Source organism: Ranitomeya variabilis, chromosome 2 (genome assembly GCF_051348905.1).
Source record: "Ranitomeya variabilis isolate aRanVar5 chromosome 2, aRanVar5.hap1, whole genome shotgun sequence".
NCBI classification, from domain to species: domain Eukaryota; kingdom Metazoa; phylum Chordata; class Amphibia; order Anura; family Dendrobatidae; genus Ranitomeya; species Ranitomeya variabilis.
This window is the reverse complement of record NC_135233.1, coordinates 383,792,716-383,812,072: the sequence shown is the minus strand read 5'-3', so window position 1 is coordinate 383,812,072 and position 19,357 is coordinate 383,792,716. Positions and strand designations below refer to the sequence as shown.

At 44.0% G+C, this 19,357-nt stretch overlaps 1 protein-coding gene across 1 annotated transcript in view; it reads right to left on the bottom strand.

The window, feature by feature from the left end:
* Positions 1 to 2,261: 2,261 nt before the first annotated feature.
* Positions 2,262 to 19,357, bottom strand: part of LOC143806194 (butyrophilin subfamily 1 member A1-like) — a 32,988-nt gene continuing 15,892 nt past the window's right edge. The window contains exons 2-8 of the mRNA XM_077286308.1: positions 17,450 to 17,800; positions 16,012 to 16,287; positions 15,144 to 15,260; positions 14,458 to 14,490; positions 9,092 to 9,112; positions 7,915 to 7,941; positions 2,262 to 5,470 (exon numbers count right to left, since the gene is read on the bottom strand). Coding sequence (XP_077142423.1) covers positions 4,875 to 5,470; positions 7,915 to 7,941; positions 9,092 to 9,112; positions 14,458 to 14,490; positions 15,144 to 15,260; positions 16,012 to 16,287; positions 17,450 to 17,800 — 1,421 coding nt within the window. The 3' untranslated portion in view covers positions 2,262 to 4,874. The remainder of the gene's footprint in view (positions 5,471 to 7,914; positions 7,942 to 9,091; positions 9,113 to 14,457; positions 14,491 to 15,143; positions 15,261 to 16,011; positions 16,288 to 17,449; positions 17,801 to 19,357) is intronic.

Genomic DNA, 19,357 nt, shown 5'->3' with positions numbered 1-19,357 from the left:
GGGAAGAAACAGTTGGCCAACACAAAAGGGTCTAGAAATAAAGTTCTTGACCCCCCCATTGTTATGCCTCTTGGGAGAGTCTCGAGGCCACCAGATACATTAGAAGGTCAGCTAATCCTGTCAAGATCAGCAAGTTGGGCCAACATTTTACTAATGGGACCTTTAGGGTCACCAGGGAAACAGTTCTAAAGACTAGTGATGAGCGAATATACTCGTTGCTCGGGTCATCTCCGAGTATTTGTGACTGCTCAGAGATTGTTTTCTTCACCTCAGCTACATAATTTACAGCTGCTAGCCAACTTGATTACATGTGGGAATTCCCTATCAACCAGGCATCCCCCACATATACTCAGGCTGGCTAGCAGCCGTAAATCATCCTGCTAAGTCAACAAAAACTAAATCTCCTAGCAGTCACAAATACTCGGAGACCACCCGAGCGTGCTCGGAAAAATATTCGCTCATCACTACTAAAGACCCAACCTCCATCTAAACAAACCATATGAAGTTGTATCATGGACACAGAGTCCGTCCCACCAGAGAATCCTATACTGTGGTGGGCCAGTCCCCGTTGGGTGGTCCTATGACTGGGTAACTCTGGTGGGCTATCCGGGCCAGTGAAGGTTATGCAGATAACTAAATAAATAACGTAAAATAAAAGAAAAACAGAAAAGGATATAGACATTCTCCTACCTTTCTTATGCTCCTATGTACAAGAATATATCTACTACTAGATGGTGGCCCGATTCTAACGCATCGGGTATTCTAGAATATGCATGTCCACGTAGTATATTGCCCAGCCACGTAGTATATTGCCCAGCCACGTAGTATGTTGTCCAGCCACGTAGTATATTGCCCAGCCACTTAGTATATTTCCGTCACGTAGTATATTGCCCAGTCACGTAGTATATTGCCCAGTCACGTAGTATATTGCCCAGCCACGTAGTATATTGCCAAGTCACGTAGTATATTGCCCAGCGACGTAGTATATTGCCCAGCGACGTAGTATATTGCCCAGCGACGTAGTATATTGCTCAGCGACGTAGTATATTGCTCAGCGACGTAGTATATTGCCCAGTTACGTAGTATATTGCTCAGCGCCGTAGTATATTGCCCAGTGATGTAGTATACAGCACAGAGCCTCGTAGTATATTGCACAGCGAAGTAGTATACAGCACAGAGCCACGTAGTATATTGGCCAGTCACGTAGTATATTGCCCAGCCACGTTTGTCACAGGTTAAAAAATAAACATATACTCACCTTTCCGAGGGCCCTTTGTAGTCCACGGCAGCTTCTGGTCCCAGGGTTGGTCTGAGCGCAGGACCTGTGATGACGTCACGGTCACATGACCGTGTAGCGGTCACATGACCGTGACGTCACGTCCTTTCCGCGCAGGCGCGCAGGACTTGTGATGACGTCGTGGTCACATGACCGTGACGTCATGGCAGGTCCTTCTGCCATACCATCTTTGCCACCGCAACCTGCAACGGAAGATGGCGGGCGGCGCGTGCAGCTCAGCGGACTACAGAGGGTGAGTATAGCAGGTTTTTTTTTTTAAATTTATTATTTTTAACATTACATTTTGTACTATTGATGCCGCATAGGCAGCCTCAATAGTACAAAGTTGGGGACACACAGGGTTAATAGCGGCGGTAACGGAGTGCGTTACCCGCTGCATAACGCGGTCCGTTACCGCCGGCATTAACCCTGTGTGAGCGATGACCGGGGGGCGCCGGGCAGTGAGTGCGGGGAATAAGGAGCGGCCATTTTTCCGGACTGTGCGCGTCGCTGATTGGTCGCAGCAGCCATGACAGGCAGCTGGCTAGACCAATCAGTGAACGAATAACCGCGACAGACAGACAGAAAGACAGAAGTACCCTTAGACAATTATATAGTAGATAATACTGCCGCTATGTACAAGAATATAACTACGGTAATACTGCTTCTATGTACAAGAATATAACTACTATAATACTGCCCCCTATGTACAAGAATATAACTACTATAATACTGCTTCTATGTACAAGAATATAACTATTATAATACTGCCCCCTATGTACAAGAATATAACTACAACAATACAAAACTAACAAGACTAGATTTTTATTTTTTAGGGATAGTGGAAGCCATATCTCAAGAACAGAGAGGCTCAGAACTAAAAACAACACAACGCTGGATGCAGAAGAACAGCAAAGAAAATGTGCATATTTATGACTGGATAAAATGAGGTGAAAGAAAAATAAAAAAAAAAATAAGTCATAAGTTCAATATAAAAAATAAATTTTATTGAAAAATGTAAAAAAAATTACAGTGGACATTTAATTTGAACATTATATAGATATAACGGATGAATATAATCGGTTATATCTAGCACATGTGTTTGGTCAGCAGGAGGCATCACTGGTAATACTGTAGCTGTTATTTATTGATTTTTTTTATCTACTTGAATTTTTATTCCCTTTCCTTATTTTTTTAGGATTATTTCCTTCATTCTTCATGCCTGACCCCACCTGTCCCACCTGTGACTGATTCTTAGCTCTCAGCATTCCTCATGTCCCGAGTGAAGCCAATAAACCAGTAATAACACCGTCTGTGCGAGAACTTACATTTCATCTTTTGTCAAGGTCATCCTTGTATTTGTGAGATTCCACAGAGCAGATCTGAACCCGGAGCTTTGACCCGAAACGCTCCAATTATAATCCACCTCAAAAGATCAATACCAATCTGCAGCAATTGATCAGGAGTCACTGGTGAAGCCTCGCGGACGGCTGTCATTCATACCGCCGGATCAATATCTGCTCTGAAAAACAAGCTTTCTTTCTGAATTTTAAATGGGAAGAATTGGTTTGGTTCCTTTTTCTCTTTTTTGTAGAACCGGTGGATCACAACAGATCCAACTAATTTATTCCTTTATTGTGGGACATGAAGCCAGATAAGAAAAATAGAAAACCCTCCCAGTCCGAGATAACACCGACATAGTCCTTCATTCCTTGCAGAAAAAGGAGCTCTGGCACCATCGGCCACTCCATAGCGGTCCTGCATCTATTTAGAGAGGAATTTCTCGTAAGTTCACATCATTGTGTGAAAAGTTGGAGGACAAGGCAGTGATGACAAAATGTATTGGGCTGTTTAACCCCTTCTCCGCATAGGACATAAAAGTACATCCTGTGCAAGGTTTCCATATAAATGGCTGGCTCAGGAGCTGAGCCTGCACCATAAAATGCAATATGTAACACAGCCTGTATCTGCAGCGACCAGAGCTTGCTCTAGTCGCTGTAGTTTAACTATTTATAAGCCACTGTCCATCTCTGACAGCCATTTAAAAGTCATTTAAATCACTAACTTTATTGCCAGTGCCCATGTGCCAGCTCCCATCTACTAAGTGAGACTCAATTGCGGTAAACCAATAGGTTACAATGTTGTAACTGCCATGTTGGTCCTCCCATGAAGTTCAGCCACAGGCTGAGCTTCGCAAGAGAGCTGAAAGTTTTCTATACACTGCAATATAAGTATAATGAAAAAAAAGAAAGTAAAGAAAAAAGTTTCTAAAAATATAAAAACAAAAATGTAAAAAATACAAAGACTCGAATCTCCCCGCTTTTCCCACATTAAAAATAAAGAAATAAAAAATAAACATATTTAATGTGGCTGTGTCCGTATAAGTCCAATTTATGCGGAAAAGAGAAAAATGGAAAATGCCGGAATTGTTTTTTTTGCCAAAAATGCAATCAAAATGTCATACATATCCAAAATTGGTATCAATAAAAACGGCAGTTTTCCCCGCTAAAAACAGGTTCTCACACAGCGCGACCAACTGCAAACAATACGGGTCTTGGAAAATGGCGACAAAAACAGATTATTTTTTTTTACAATTTTTCACCACTTAAATAAAAAAAATACAAAGTCTGATATTGCCGTTATCGTACTGACCTGGAGAATCGTATTAGCTGGTCAATTTTAGAGCACAATGACTGTTGTAAAAACAAAAAAAACTAATTTTTTTTCGCAGTTTCAACACATTTGGATTTTTTTTACAAGATTTTCAATATACTGAATGGCAAAATGAAGGGTGAAATTAAAACCTACAACTCGTGCTGCAGAAAACAATCCCTCATATGGTAATGAAGGCGGAAAAATAAGAAAAGTTATGGCTCTTGGAAGAAGGAGGAAGAAAAAAAAAAGGGAAGCGCAAAAATTGAAAATCGCCTGGTCAGGAGGGGAATTAAATAAATTCCTTCTGTTTGCTTTCAGTGGATAGAAACGTCAATCTTTACATCCATTGATTGAAATTTAAAGAAAAGGTAAGATAATATTACATAATGTTTTGTGTTACTTTCTGTCTGCTGGACCTTCTGATCAGCTCTGGTGGAAGGAGTCCAGGGAACGATGTAGGGGACATAAGATTTAAAGGTGACATACATTAGATATATTGCTCCATTTATTCTGGCACCTTATCTCACTGCTCCTTGTGCATGTTGACTCAGTAGATAAGAGCACTCAAAGTGGAGTGAGCGCAGATTACGGATGTCACAGGTTTTTTCACCTTCAGCCTGTATGGTCAATAAAAATTAAAATAAATGCTTCTAAAACAATTTGCCAATTCTAATTTCTTTTGGTCCCAATCTTTTCAGAGATCATTTAAATATTAGTTTAGTCATATAAAATGCTCTACAAAATACAGTGGGATTCATTTGAAGGCATGAGACAAGGAAAACAATTGAAGTTGACTTCTCTTTTTCTTGACTCAACCATATCCATATTCAAGCAGTGAAGAATTTGTGGAAATATTCGGAAGGAACCCATGGTTCTTCAGAGCCACCAAGAAAAAGGTTGCCTTCAAGGGTTTCTCCACCAGTGGATTTGAGACCAGTACAACTCACCTAAAGTCCATGGACTCCCGCTCAACAGTGAGAAATGAGATTCCTGGACCAATATAATAAAATTGTATCACAGGGTGTGGAAATTGTGCTTGGAAAGTATAGAGGGGCTCAAATGTGTCCACATCATAAAATGAAATCCTTCCATTCTCATAGTCTAGAAGCGTCCCAACTCTCTTTATCCTTTCTGGCTCATGTGTTCCTTGATCATTGAGTAAACCAGGTATTTGTGGTCTCGGTGTGCGAGAACGTACAATAATAGGCTCTGGAGGTGAAGAAAGAGCATAGTAACCGTCCACTGTTCCTCTGATTGCCCATATCCCATTTTCCGGACACTCTCTTTGCCCTCCTGTCCTCCTCACGGTTTCAACAGCCACCCCAAGGGACCAAAACTTTCCAGTTTTCTCATGGATTTCCGTCTCCCAGTAATGAGTCCCATGTTGGAAAGAAGTCTGACCAAGTACGCAGGGCTCAGTGTCAAACCTTTCAATGTTTTGGGGGACATTTTGAACAGTTTTACTGGTTGAGATGTGACGTCTGTCCGGAGAGACGATGAGACCAGCGTAAGCTGTGAGAGGGTCAAAGAAGATGGATTCTGAAAAGAAGTTAGAAAAGTGACATGATGATTAGTGATAAAAAAATAAAAATATGTTATTTGTTGCAAAGATATTTCCTCTGATTGATCCTTGTTTCCAAGTTCACTTCTATGGGAGATAAGGAAACAATGTAGCTCAGCTGCTTCCGGAGACCGCCTACGGATGTTTGCACCTAGATGCTGATATACATGTGCCAGGTATGAACGACTGAGATAGTGTAGGGATGAGGCTGGGTTGATGAAGACGTCCTGGCAACAGGGGGTTGTTGTTATGATGATGTTTGATGTACTGATGTTGATGTGTGAATATTTATATGTGTGATAAAAAGGGTTTTATTACATTCCTATGGCCAGTGTGTGTTCGGTTCTCCTATAGGTTTTGCCTAAGTCCGTCCCTAGGAACGCGGGAGGTCTGTCCACTAGGGGAACCACACTCAGGAATATAGCTTGTACTACACTAGGGATTAGATAGTTAATAGACTTGGGATTAGCCCACAGTTGGGGAGGGGTTAGGCCGGTTTTATAGAAAAGTTTTTTCCAGGTGAGTGGGACTTAGAGTCTAGGACCCTGTGAGGAAGATGTCAGCCGTGTCACAGAGAATGGAAAGGATGATGGTCCTCAGGGGAGTGGTTGTGCCAGGAGGAGGGTCCCTAGGGCCGGCTAGGACAGTTGGGGTAGGGACAAGTCGGGCAGAAGGGAGACGAAGACTGACAGGCCAGGTTACAAAGGAAACATCACTAAAATGGGATTATGTCTTATTCTGAATGCTGCAGTCGTGTGTAACCAAATTCCACAGTAAAGCTGAACCTGTTAACCTGGACCCAAGGTCTCCTGACTTGTCTGAAGCTATAGCCTGATCTGATCCCATGGAAAGGGAGGTAGAAGGTACTCCTGAAGGAACAGTGAGTAAAGCACAAACTCCACAGCACAACATCCTACACCTGAGAGACTCATGTTTAGAAGAGGGGTTTCAGGGCACAGTGAACTCAGTTCTGGCCCACAGTACGGTAACGTTCACATTTGCGTTGTTGGGCGCAGCGTCGTCGACGGATACCGACGCATGCGTCATGCACCCCTATCTTTAACATGGGGGGCGCATGGACATGCGCCGGTATGCGTTGTCAAGCGTTTTGTGACGCATGCGTCATTTGGGCGCAACAGTCAGGCCGCAGCCGACGCTACATGATGCAGTTTTTTGAGCGTCAAATTTCATGTAAACATCGGACGCATGCGTCACAAAACGATGCATTGTGCATGCGTTTTGCGTTGCGACGCCGACGCTGCGCCCAACAACGCAAATGTGAACGTAGCCTATACCGTCCCTGTCCCTCCTTTAATAGGAAGCACCATTTATGGTTTCCATATTCTCAAGATAGCTGTAAACTTGTTTGGCGAAGTCCACCTTATCCTCCATACACATGCATACTCGGTTTCTCCAAATGTGCACATGTTCTCAATAAAGGACCACATCGGCCACATCAGTGGTCTTTGGCACCTGACTGAAATCCTGTGATCCTCCTTCTACTTCCTGGCATGCCCGGTACCTATTCTGATTTGTAGAAACGGACCAATGTCTTTATTTAATGCATGACGAATGTAAGATGTCGCTTGCTAATCAAAAGAGGAGCCAGGGATTCTGGCTGACAGGAGAAGGTCCATAGTGCTCTAATCCAATGCCACTGACCATTGAACCAGGGTCCTGAAAGTCTTTTTGCTCAACTCTAGTTACCAATATGGAAAGGGGAAGAAACAGTTGGCCAACACAAAAGGGTCTAGAAATAAAGTTCTTGACCCCCCCATTGTTATGCCTCAAGGGAGAGTCTCGAGGCCACCAGATACATTAGAAGGTCAGCTAATACTGTCAAGATCAGCAAGTTGGGCCAACATTTTACTAATGAGACCTTTAGGGTCACCAGGGAAACAGTTCTAAAGACTAGTGATGAGCGAATATACTCGTTGCTCGGGTCATCTCCGAGTATTTGTGACTGCTCAGAGATTGTTTTCTTCACCTCAGCTACATAATTTACAGCTGCTAGCCAACTTGATTACATGTGGGAATTCCCTATCAACCAGGCAACCCCCACATATACTCAGGCTGGCTAGCAGCCGTAAATCATCCAGCTGAGTCAACAAAAACTAAATCTCCGAGCAGTCACAAATACTCGGAGACCACCCGAGCGTGCTCGGAAAAATATTCGCTCATCACTACTAAAGACCCAACCTCCATCTAAACAGACCATATGAAGTTGTATCATGGACACAGAGTCCGTCCCACCGGAGAATCCTCCTATACTGTGGTGGGCCAGTACCCGTTGGGTGGTCCTATGACTGGGTAACTCTGGTGGGCTATCCAGGCCAGTGAAGGTTATGCAGATAACTAAATAAATAAATAAATAACGTAAAATAAAAGAAAAACAGAGAAAAGGAGATAGACATTCTCCTACCTTTCTTTGTGGATACTTTTCTCCATTCTAAAAATAAAACATGAAGATAAGGTGGGAATTAGGATCATTATTGTCGAGTCTGCCCTACACACTGACTAATGGCTGAATAATGACATAGCACTCTCACATTGAGTAGGATCCTTGAGGTGTAACGTGATCAATATATCGACAAGGTCACATTGGAGGTAAACCATTTGTGGGAATAATTAATGATAACGCGGCTCGCCAGGAACTGGTGACATCACCGCGGCATAAGCGGCAGCCGCCCTGTAGATCTCGAGAGTATTGGATTGGTCAATGTCGTACATTATGTTCCAGGACATATTAGATAAAGCGAAAATAATGGAGACTGAAAAATGTACAATAGGTTGCGTCCCGTCAATGTTCTGCTCCCTTTATGGTGAATAACCCCTTTAAAGGGTAGGTATACTTTATCTAAAATAAACAGTAAAACAACTCTGTAAATAGTCTTGATTAAAAATCTACAGTTTGGTGTCTACAGCTCCTGTGTAGTGATGAGCGAGTATACACATTGCTCGGGTTTTCCAGAGCACGCTCAGGGGGTCTCCGAGTATTTGTGACTGCTCGGAGATTTAGTTTCCTTGCGGCAGCTGGATGATTTGCGGCTACTAGCCAGGCTGATTACATGTGGGGATTCCCTAGCAACCAGGCAACCCCCACATGTACTCAGGCTGGCTAGTAGCTGTAAATCATTCAGCTGCCGAGATGAAAACCAAATCTCCGACCAGTCATAAATACTTGGAGACCACCCGAGCGTGCTCGGGAAAACCCAAGCAACGAGTACACTCGCTCATCACTACTCCTGTAGTGAACTATGTGGGTTCATGGCTACAGACTACAAAAGTTGTCATGTGTTTATCCACACCCTTTTCTCCTTCCTCTTTTTACTCTGGAGACAAATAAGTGACTGCAGGATCAGACTACACAGGTTTGTTTGTAGTCTGTAACCATGGAAACACATTAGCCTGTATAGGAGCTGTAGGCACAAAATGGTAGGATTAATAGTCAATCAGTTTATTTTATTTTATTTTTTATTTTAGATAGATATATAATAGTTGCAAAAGCTTACATATCTTTCTATTTTATTTTTTTTGTGATTGGGACTGACGGGGGCTGTGTGGAGGGGACATGAAATAAAAAGAGCAGGGACACTCACCAACTTCCCACTTGAGCTGCTCTGTTAATAAAACAAAAGAAAAATATCTCAGATGAACAATGTATGATACAAGGAGAACATGAAGCTTCCAGCAGAGTAAGGGTGAGCCATGTCGGCCATGCCCCGTTCCAACCATGGTCACAATATCTTTCACTATTGTGACTCTGTCCACTAATATGTGCTAGTGCTGCCGATCCCTTGAAGATATCGTGATGTGTTCTGCTTCTTATATATTAGCTAATAGTCAATAAAGGGGTCCATTAATAAGGACCCTCAGCCATTCACCAGAACACAGAGCAATTCAGGAGGACCCGACACATCCCTGCATTACAAGGACATCCTATTGATAGTGTAATGCCTTATTTCACCTGTGGAGGTGCTGAAGGGAACATTTACACTTCATTATCATCAAGATGTGGTATAATCAGATTATCATGGATGCAAGTGAGATTGTGCAAAGGAAATTGTCCCCATAAAGGCAATGGCTTTATCCATCTTCCCCAACGAGAATCTCTGATGTCTTCACTTATGACTCCAATTATGGTTTAAAAATACTAATTATTATCCTTTGGGTGGTATAGTCAATACAGACAATGGCAGAAAAAAAGGAATCTGAAACTCATGTGCAAGACAGGACATTATAGATAAACTCTTCCCAAGTAGCTGCCGATGATCTGACTTAAAGGGGTTTTCCATTCTGGTCAACCTTCATCTAAACGTCCTCTGAAGGACTTGACACAAAAGAATTGATCAATACAGCCTTAACCAGAGACAAACCCTTTAAGATTGGAGCCATCACGGTGATCCGACCAGACATTTGCCTAGCACGGCCACTACAGGGAATATTTAGTATTGCATGAATTGGTGTCCATTGACGGATCGAGTCTGCCAGATGGGAAGCCATCTTGGAACCACCCTCTATGATGGAGAAGTTTTATCTTCATGGGGTAATCTCTTAAAAGGGTTCCCGGTAGGAAAACCCTGCCCAACTAGCAATTAAGGACCTCCCCTTTATTAAGCATGAGTGACCACCCAAAACGAGGCTCAACACAGCTATGTATTTCATATTCATCTACATTTATCATTGGGGTTTGAGCCCATGGGCAGTCTCATTCTACGAAGAGAACCTCCAGGTCAAGTCAAGGAATTAAATGGTGGAGGACCATGTGCCGCGTGCCGAGCACAAGTAAAAACATGTAAGACACAATGTAGAACGAAGGGGACAGCTGTAAACAAACAACACAAGAAGATTACTAGGATTAGAAGATGAAGAGAGTCACTTCTGTAAAAGGTAACTCAGCCGGTAAAACTAGAAAATGAGGTTCTACCACCTCCATTTATCACCCAGTATCTGCAGCTGCTCATCCTATATTATCTAATTGATACAAAACCAATTTTTGCCACCTCTAAATCTCCATTTTTGGTTTGAGAGGCCAAGATAGGAAACATCAAGGTTAGAAAAATATAGCTGTTATCTTCCCAAAACAGCACTCCCGCAGGTTGTTTGCAGTACTGCAGTGCTGGACCATGATTGGCCCGGACAGACATGAGGGACACTTGTGTGCAGAAGTTTTCATATTAAGATGCAAAGAATCAACTAAGGTGTTTGGATGTGTGCAGGTGCAGGACCCGTTATACGTGAGGGCTGTGTACACAGGACGAGCCGCGCAGAGACCACGACAGCTGTAAGGAATGGAAGCAAAGTATATGGAAACATAAAAACCATGAAATGTGCTGCGATTAAAGCTGAGATACCATAAAACCCCTTCTCTGCAAGGTGTCGAGGAGCCAGTGTTATAACCGTCATTTTCAGTCTAGTGTCAGTAGGACGCGGAGTCGAATTAATGGTGTAATGTACAATTACTGTCAAATGTTCAGATACTGAGAGACGTGAGAACAATATATCCAGAGAGTGCTGCAGCTTCCTGCAGGTGCTCAGAAATAACCACAAAGCTACACAGGAAAGAAACGAAACTTCACAAGATTAGTGTGTCACCTACAGAGACGTCTACAAAGAGACACAAATAAGGTCAGCAGAATAGTGAGTGCAGCTCTGGTGTATAATACAGGATGTAACTCAGGATCAGTAATGTAATGTATGTACACAGTGACTGCACCAGCAGAATAGTGAGTGCAGCTCTGGGGTATAATACAGGATGTAACTCAGGATCAGTAATGTAATGTATGTACACAGTGACTATACCAGCAGAATAGTGAGTGCAGCTCTGAGGTATATTACAGGATGTAACTCAGGATCAGTAATGTAATGTATGTACACAGTGACTGCACCAGCAGAATAGTGAGTGCAGCTCTGGAGTATAATACAGGGTGTAACTCAGAATCAGTAATGTAATGTATGTACACAGTGACTGCACCAGCAGAATAGTGAGTGCAGCTCTGGAGTATAATACAGGATGTAAGTCAGGATCAGTAATGTAATGTATGTACACAGTGACTGCACCAGCAGAATAGTGAGTGCAGCTCTGGAGTATAATACAGGATGTAACTCAGGATCAGTAATGTAATGTATGTACACAGTGACTGCACCAGCAGAATAGTGAGTGCAGCTCTGGAGTATAATACAGGATGTAACTCAGGATCAGTAATGTAATGTATGTACACTGTGACTGCACCAGCAGAATAGTGAGTGCAGCTCTGGAGTATAATACAGGATGTAACTCAGGATCAGTATTGTAATGTATGTACACAGTGCCTGCACCAGCAGAATAGTGAGTGCAGCTCTGGGGTATAATACAGGATGTAACTCGGGATCAGTAATGTAATGTATGTACACAGTGACTGCAAAGGCAGAATAATGAGTGCAGCTCTGGTGTATAATACAGGATGTAACTCAGGATCAGTAATGTAATGTATGTACACAGTGACTGCACCAGCAGAATAGTGAGCGCAGCTCTGGAGTATAATACAGGATGTAACTCAGGATCAGTAATGTAATGTATGTACACAGTGACTGCACCAGCAGAATAGTGAGTGCAGCTCTGGAGTATAATACAGGATGTAACTCAGGATCAGTAATGTAATGTATGTACACTGTGACTGCACCAGCAGAATAGTGAGTGCAGCTCTGGAGTATAATACAGGATGTAACTCAGGATCAGTAATGTAATGTATGTACACAGTGCCTGCACCAGCAGAATAGTGAGTGCAGCTCTGGGGTATAATACAGGATGTAACTCGGGATCAGTAATGTAATGTATGTACACAGTGACTGCAAAGGCAGAATAATGAGTGCAGCTCTGGTGTATAATACAGGATGTAACTCAGGATCAGTAATGTAATGTATGTACACAGTGACTGCACCAGCAGAATAGTGAGCGCAGCTCTGGAGTATAATACAGGATGTAACTCAGGATCAGTAATGTAATGTATGTACACAGCGACTGTACCAGCAGAATAGTCAGTGCAGCTCTGAGGTATAATACAGGATGTAACTCAGGATCAGTAATGTAATATATGTACACAGTGACGGCACCAGCAGAATAGTGAGTGCAGCTCAGGGGTATAATACAGCAAATAACTCAGGATCAGTAATGTAATGTATGTACACAGTGACAGCACCAACAGAATAGTGAGTGCAGCTCTGCAGTATAATACAGGATGTAACTCAGGATCAGTAATGTAATGTAAGTGCAGCGCCCCAGAGTCCTGGTCGTTGCAGTAATGTCGCTCTGCCACTAAGGGGAGTGATGTTACGTCTGATTGCACTAAAGGAGTTCACCTGACCAGGTAACACACACACTGCACTTCACACTCCGGCCACCAGGGGGAGTGGTTCTATCTAGTAGGCCACTCCTCACGCTCTGGTAAAACTGGGGGTTGGACAGGAAGTTAGGCAGAAAGTAGCTGGGAAGAGCTAGAGAGAGGACCTGTCAGGGTGGGATCCTGGCAGAGTCCTAGAAAGGGACAGATCTGAGGCGCGTAGCCGGTGGCCGGAACGCCGAGAAAGTAAGAGACTCCACGCATTACTTTAGACTACGGCCGGGCAGTTAACCATAGGTTGGCTGTCTCACCATTACACCTAACGAAGACAACGGAGGCAAACTGTGGGAGAGGGGCGTCCCTAGGGTCCCTATAAAATAACTCCAGGCCTACCCCGTCATACGGGTGCGTCCTATCCATATCATCTGGGGGACGGAGAGAGAGAAAGAGACCAGAAATATACAAGACAGTTGTGAGGACTATCCCGTGGTGCTCAGCAGGGAAGTACTACAACACCCAGGCGCTAGAAGGTAGACACTGATTTCCACCTGCAAAGGGAACTCTGGATGTGCCTTCGGACCGGCCGGTCTCAGCCAGCCCTGTTAACAGTACTCTGGATTGCGGACCCTGAAGCCTTCAGTAAAGAGGTAAAGAGACTGCAACCCTGTGTCCTCGTTATTCACCGCGACCTGCACCACGCACGACCACCTACACCTTTCATTGGACGCCCCTTAGCAGGGTCACGGACCGGGTCTAGCCACTATGACCATCCCAGAACTGAGACAGAGAGGCCCGGTACCGAGTACCCCGCAGCCCTGCGTCTGGGGGCTCTCCATATGTACACAGTGACTGCACCAGTAGAATAGTGAGTGCAGCTCTGGGGTATAATACAAGATGTAACTCAGGATCTGTAATGTATGTACACAGTGACTGCACCAGCAGAATAGTGAGTGCAGCTCTGGAGTATAATACAGGATGTAACTCAGGGTCAGTAATGTAATGTATGTACACAGTGACTGCACCAGCAGAATAGTGAGCGCAGCTCTGGAGTATAATACAGGATGTAACTCAGGATCAGTAATGTAATGTATGTACACAGTGACTGCACCAGCAGAATAGTGAGTGCAGCTCTGGGGTATAATACAAGATGTAACTCAGGATCTGTAATGTATGTACACAGTGACTGCACCAGCAGAATAGTGAGTGCAGCTCTGGAGTATAATACAGGATGTAACTCAGGGTCAGTAATGTAATGTATGTACACAGTGACTGCACCAGCAGAATAGTGAGCGCAGCTCTGGAGTATAATACAGCATATTACTCAGGATCAGTTTGTCAGGTTGAACGTGATTCTGGTGTTTCTTGATTTTTTTCATGCACATGACAGAACCGGTCAAGACAGTTTCCAGTAAACGTTGGTTACGATAACAGAGGAACTGATCACGTGGGATCCAGAGGAGGGATGTGATAGGAATGTGAGATACTGAGTACCACAGCCATGCAGCACCAATACTGCTGAATCAGTCTTATGACATGGGCCCTGTGGACCCCAATCGTGCAGAATTTTCCGCATTGTAAAACCTGCACGACGCAGTCACGTCCATCAGATCTGGTGGTGACGGAGTGCAGGATGGAGGAGAACTCACCAATATGGACGTCCTTCTCCTTCAGCCGCATCTCTGCAATTACAAAAGGAAATAATTCAGTTTTTAGAAGTGATTTATTCTAGAACAGTTGATTAGTTTACAGGGGAGTAGATTGGGCTTCTGACCCGACCTCCTTTTCTAGGATGAACCTGAACACTGGACTTTTAGGAGCAGCCGGAATAGTTCCCCTATTGTTACGAACAGGCGGAAATGGATGACAGCATTGTGCATTGTGACATCTACGGCAGGGTTATTTCTATATAACCATTATGTGGCAATATTAATTGGATACTGTATGGAAGCAGAAATCCTGCAGCAGATGGTGGTGTAATAAATACACGGATTCTTTACTGTAACAGCAGGGAAACTAAGCACTCCTACAATTACCAGCCAGCATTGTAGAAGATAATTATTGGATAGACTACTATAAAGTAAAATAAAACACAGGATTACCGACATAAATATCACATTATTAGTTTATGTTCTTGCCATTTCTGTGTGATCCTTTATGTGAAATTTATTGGGTTTAAAAAAAAATGCTTGGGGGGCGCTCTTGTATTGGCGTCTATGATAAAACATGCTGTCCAAAGTGGTAAAAAGCGGTACTGCAGCAGATATGTTGGACTAGAAACAACAATAAAGTTTGGCGGACGTATTCACACAAGAATATTCTGCTTCTACTTTACCGCTCCTCTTTTGTTTTGAGTAGAGAAGCCAAGCCATCACTGCAGAAACGGCGATAGTGACCATCCAGAGTAACCAGAAGACGATCGCCCAGGGCGAGGTGCGAGGAAATATGGCATCTGCATGACAAAAGCATACAACAGTGATAAATATACTAATAATGACTGGTAAGTACAAGCTAGACCTTATTCAGAATTAGTCAAGAACTTTTTACTTTTTTGAAAACTTAGCCCCCAATATAGGTCCCACCCCCACAATGACCATCAAAGTTCCTTCATCTGAAGGCAGAATGATGCACGTTGCAGAGCCAGTAAAGTTCCCTAACTGAATATACTTCCTATAGAGTGCCCCCCAAAATATCAAAATGCTGTCTGATTGCATCCACCACTGCGGGGAGCTCACAGCGCACAACTGTATACAGCCAGCAGTGGGATCAGTATCACCCATGTGCAGCAGTTTCCTCTACTGGTGGCTCCCACAGTCCCAGTAGGCAGCATGTCTGCTCTACTTGGTGTGTGGGAGGCTTCCTTTAATCTGGGAGCCCTACAGACAATCTGGGGCATTAGAGGAGTACATTATGCTGATCCCCTCTCTTTAAAGCAAATTTGTACCTAAAAACATCCAATGATCTACTATTATAGGGAGTGACAACCGTCACGGCAGCCATGACAGCGCGTAAACAAGTTGTCACTCTGGTTTTCCCAAAATCTGAAAGATAGATCTGCCTGGATGAATCATTGTTAATCTGGTCGGCTTCAACATTCTGGAAAATCTGGTGATAACATCTAATGAAGACCTATAAAAAAAAGCAGAAAAACAGGTAGGGGGCACATACATTGGGAATTTTTTTATTCTTGGGGGGACACAAACCTGAAATTTTTACATACAAGCCGGTCTCTTTCCCAGTTACTGGGTGTCTCAAGCCACAGTAGACTTGTCCCTCCCAGGAGCCGTTCAGAAGAATACGGCTCTTCACACGGATCAGCTCGCTCGTGTCAGTATCGGTTTCTGTATCAGTTGGATCCAGGTCTCCATTTTCCTTCTTCCAGAAGATTGTGGGTTTTGGAAACCAACCATCAGAAGAACAGGAGACAACCACAGCGCTGTCCTGCAGAGCAACAGCTATAAGCGGAGGAGACCCCGACCCTAGGAGAGACAGATGGGAAATTCACATCAGTGAAGGTTTTGTGTGGTAATTTATTTATACATCGTCCATATATCTACCAGTCTACACATTGCTCCACTACTCCCAGCTACAACTACAGCATACACACTGCTCCACTCCACCGAGGAACATCTATAGTCTACACACTGCTCCACTTCACCCAGCTACAACTACAGTCTACACACTGCTCCACTCCACCGAGGAACATCTACAGTCTACACACTGCTCCACTTCACCCAGCTACAACTACAGTCTACACACTGCTGCACTACACCCTGCTACATCTACAGTCTACACACTGCTCCACTACTCCCAGCTACAACTACAGTCTACACACTGCTCCACTACATCCAGCTACATCTACAGTCTACACACTGCTCCACTACTCCCAGCTACATCTACAGTCTACACTGCTCCACTACTCCCAGCTACAACTACAGTCTACACACTGCTCCACTACATCCAGCTACATCTACAGTCTACACACTGCTCCACTACATCCAGCTACATCTACAGTCTACACACTGCTCCAATACTCCCAGCTACAACTACAGTCTACACACTGCTCCACTACTCCCAGCTACATCTACAGTCTACACACTGCTCCAATACTCCCAGCTACAACTACAGTCTACACACTGCTCCAATACTCCCAGCTACAACTACAGTCTACACACTGCTCCACTACACCCGGCTATATGTACAGTGTACACACTGCTCCACTACACCTGTCTATATGTACAGTCTACACACTGCTCCACTACACCTGTCTATATATACAGTCTACACACTGCTCCACTACACCCGGCTATATCTACAGTCTACACACTGCTCCACTAATTGTTTTCTTTTTATGCTTTGTCACATAAATTGGAAACTCCCCAGTTCGCTTCTAGCCACAATTTCTTTTTTGAAGGTAAACTTCACATTTGAGGAACCACTCAACATTTCACAAATAAGATCTTTGTCAGATGCTGAAGCATAATGTAAACACTTTTCTTATCATGCACTGATATATTCTTCCGTGGCAGGGTATATATTGAGTTTGCCTTGGTTGTGGTACTTTACAAATTTTGCTGAGCAGTTTTATGGTAGGGAACTCAATGAACCCTTCTATGATTGTGACAAGGATGAATCACTGACCCACAACATTGAGCTCCATATAGTCCTCTTCATAGTCCTTTGTGGTGGTGTTTTCGACAAAGCAGTTATATATCCCAGCATCAGAAAGTTGTATATTATGCAAATTAAGAGATAAATTGCCACTGGTAGGCCGCTCCTTCATGAAGGCTCTGCCCCGGTAAGCTGGGCTCTGATGCTGCCGATGCTCAATTCCATCTTTAAGCAAGAATACTATATTGGTAAAGAGGTTGTGAAACCAGCGCACTTCCAGCTCGGCCTCGGGCAGTACTGGGGTGAGGGTACATGGCAAGAGTACGTTAGATCCCACCTCTGCGACCAATTCTTTACTTGGAGAGTGGACCTGAAAATGCCCTGCAATAGAGATAATTAGCATCAGAATGATTGGGAATGACATAGGAAAGGATCTAGACCCTACTTTAGGTACAATCATAGGCGGATTATAATGAGGGCAATCTGGGCAACCTCTTGGGGCCCGAGGCTACAGGGAGGCCCATGGCCCGATTACCCTCATTATGTTTTGTCGGAGCACATATCCCAGCAGTGTAGATGCTGTAATGTATGGGCTCCTTCCAGGTATGATGTCACTTCCGTCATGTGTTATGGTGTGTTCTAGCGTCGCATTATGGGTGTGTTCTGATATAGCAAGGCGCGATGCACGCCACTGACTTGTGGACACCGTTGTCTCATTTGTTTCTGCCCTGCATAGATGATAAGCTATTGCTACAGGCAACCAAGGGGAGTGTTCTCAGAGTTAAAAGCAGGAGTTGTTTTTTTTTTTTAAATTGTTGGTTTGCTGTTTTTTTTTATTAAGGGGGCTTGATACTGGGGGCTGTGTTCTGAAATTTGGGTGGTTAATGCTGAGAGCTCCATGTGGTGGGGGCTTATGCTTGTAGGGCTGTCTGATGGGATTTGGAGTGGAGGGTTATGCTTGGGTGGCTGTGTGGTGGGATTTATGCTTAAGGGGGCTGTCTTGTGGACATTTATGTTTGGGGGCTGTGTGGTAGGATTTTATGCTTGGGTGGCTGTCTGGTGGGGGTTTATGCTTGGGGTGCTGTCTGGTAGGAGTTTATGCTTGGGGGGACTGTCAGATGGGGGTTTATGCTTGGGGGGGCTGTCTGGTGAATGGGAGTCCAGCACGATGATGTCATCAGCCAGTGCACACCAGCATGTACGCTCTGGCCACAAGTAAAAGTGGAGCCTCAGGGACTGGAGCAGAGCGCTGAGGTAAAGGGAGTGAGGTGTTTGCTTTTTTAATTAATATGTGTATGGGATGTGTGCTTATATATATATATATAGGCTCATGGGGCTCATGCTGCATATAGGAGGCTATGTGGGGGCTCATACTGCATATAAAAGGCTATGTGAGGGCTCAAACTGTATATAGAAGGCTATGTGAAGACTCAAACTGTATATTGGAGGCTATGTGAGGGTTCAAACTCTATATAGGAGGCTATGTGAAGGCTCCAACTGTATATTGGAGGCTATATGATGGCTCATACTGTACATAGGGAACTATGTACCGGCTCATACTGTTAAGGACTGAGCTGAGTTAGAGTAGTGATATTGCAACCACTAGGGGCAGCACCAGCAGGTAGTGTAAGAGGGTGGTGCTGTTATGGACAGTAAGGAACATGCTGTCACTTTAAGAGGCTGCACCCACTTGTCTGGCGTGATGGAATGTTCTGCTTCCCCCTGCATTAGTCGGCATGATGGACTAGTCTGGCAGAGTGCAGGTGTGGAGCTGTAGCAGCGTGTGTGACCTGAGGCTGCTGCAGAGAGGATTTTTCGTGCTGATAAAGCTGCTAGAGAGAACTGTGTGCTGTTTGCTACAAGAAAGGTCCCAGGCTGGGACAGAGTGTACTTGTGAAATTTGCAGGACTTTTCTGGGTTACAGCAAAGGTGGCTGTT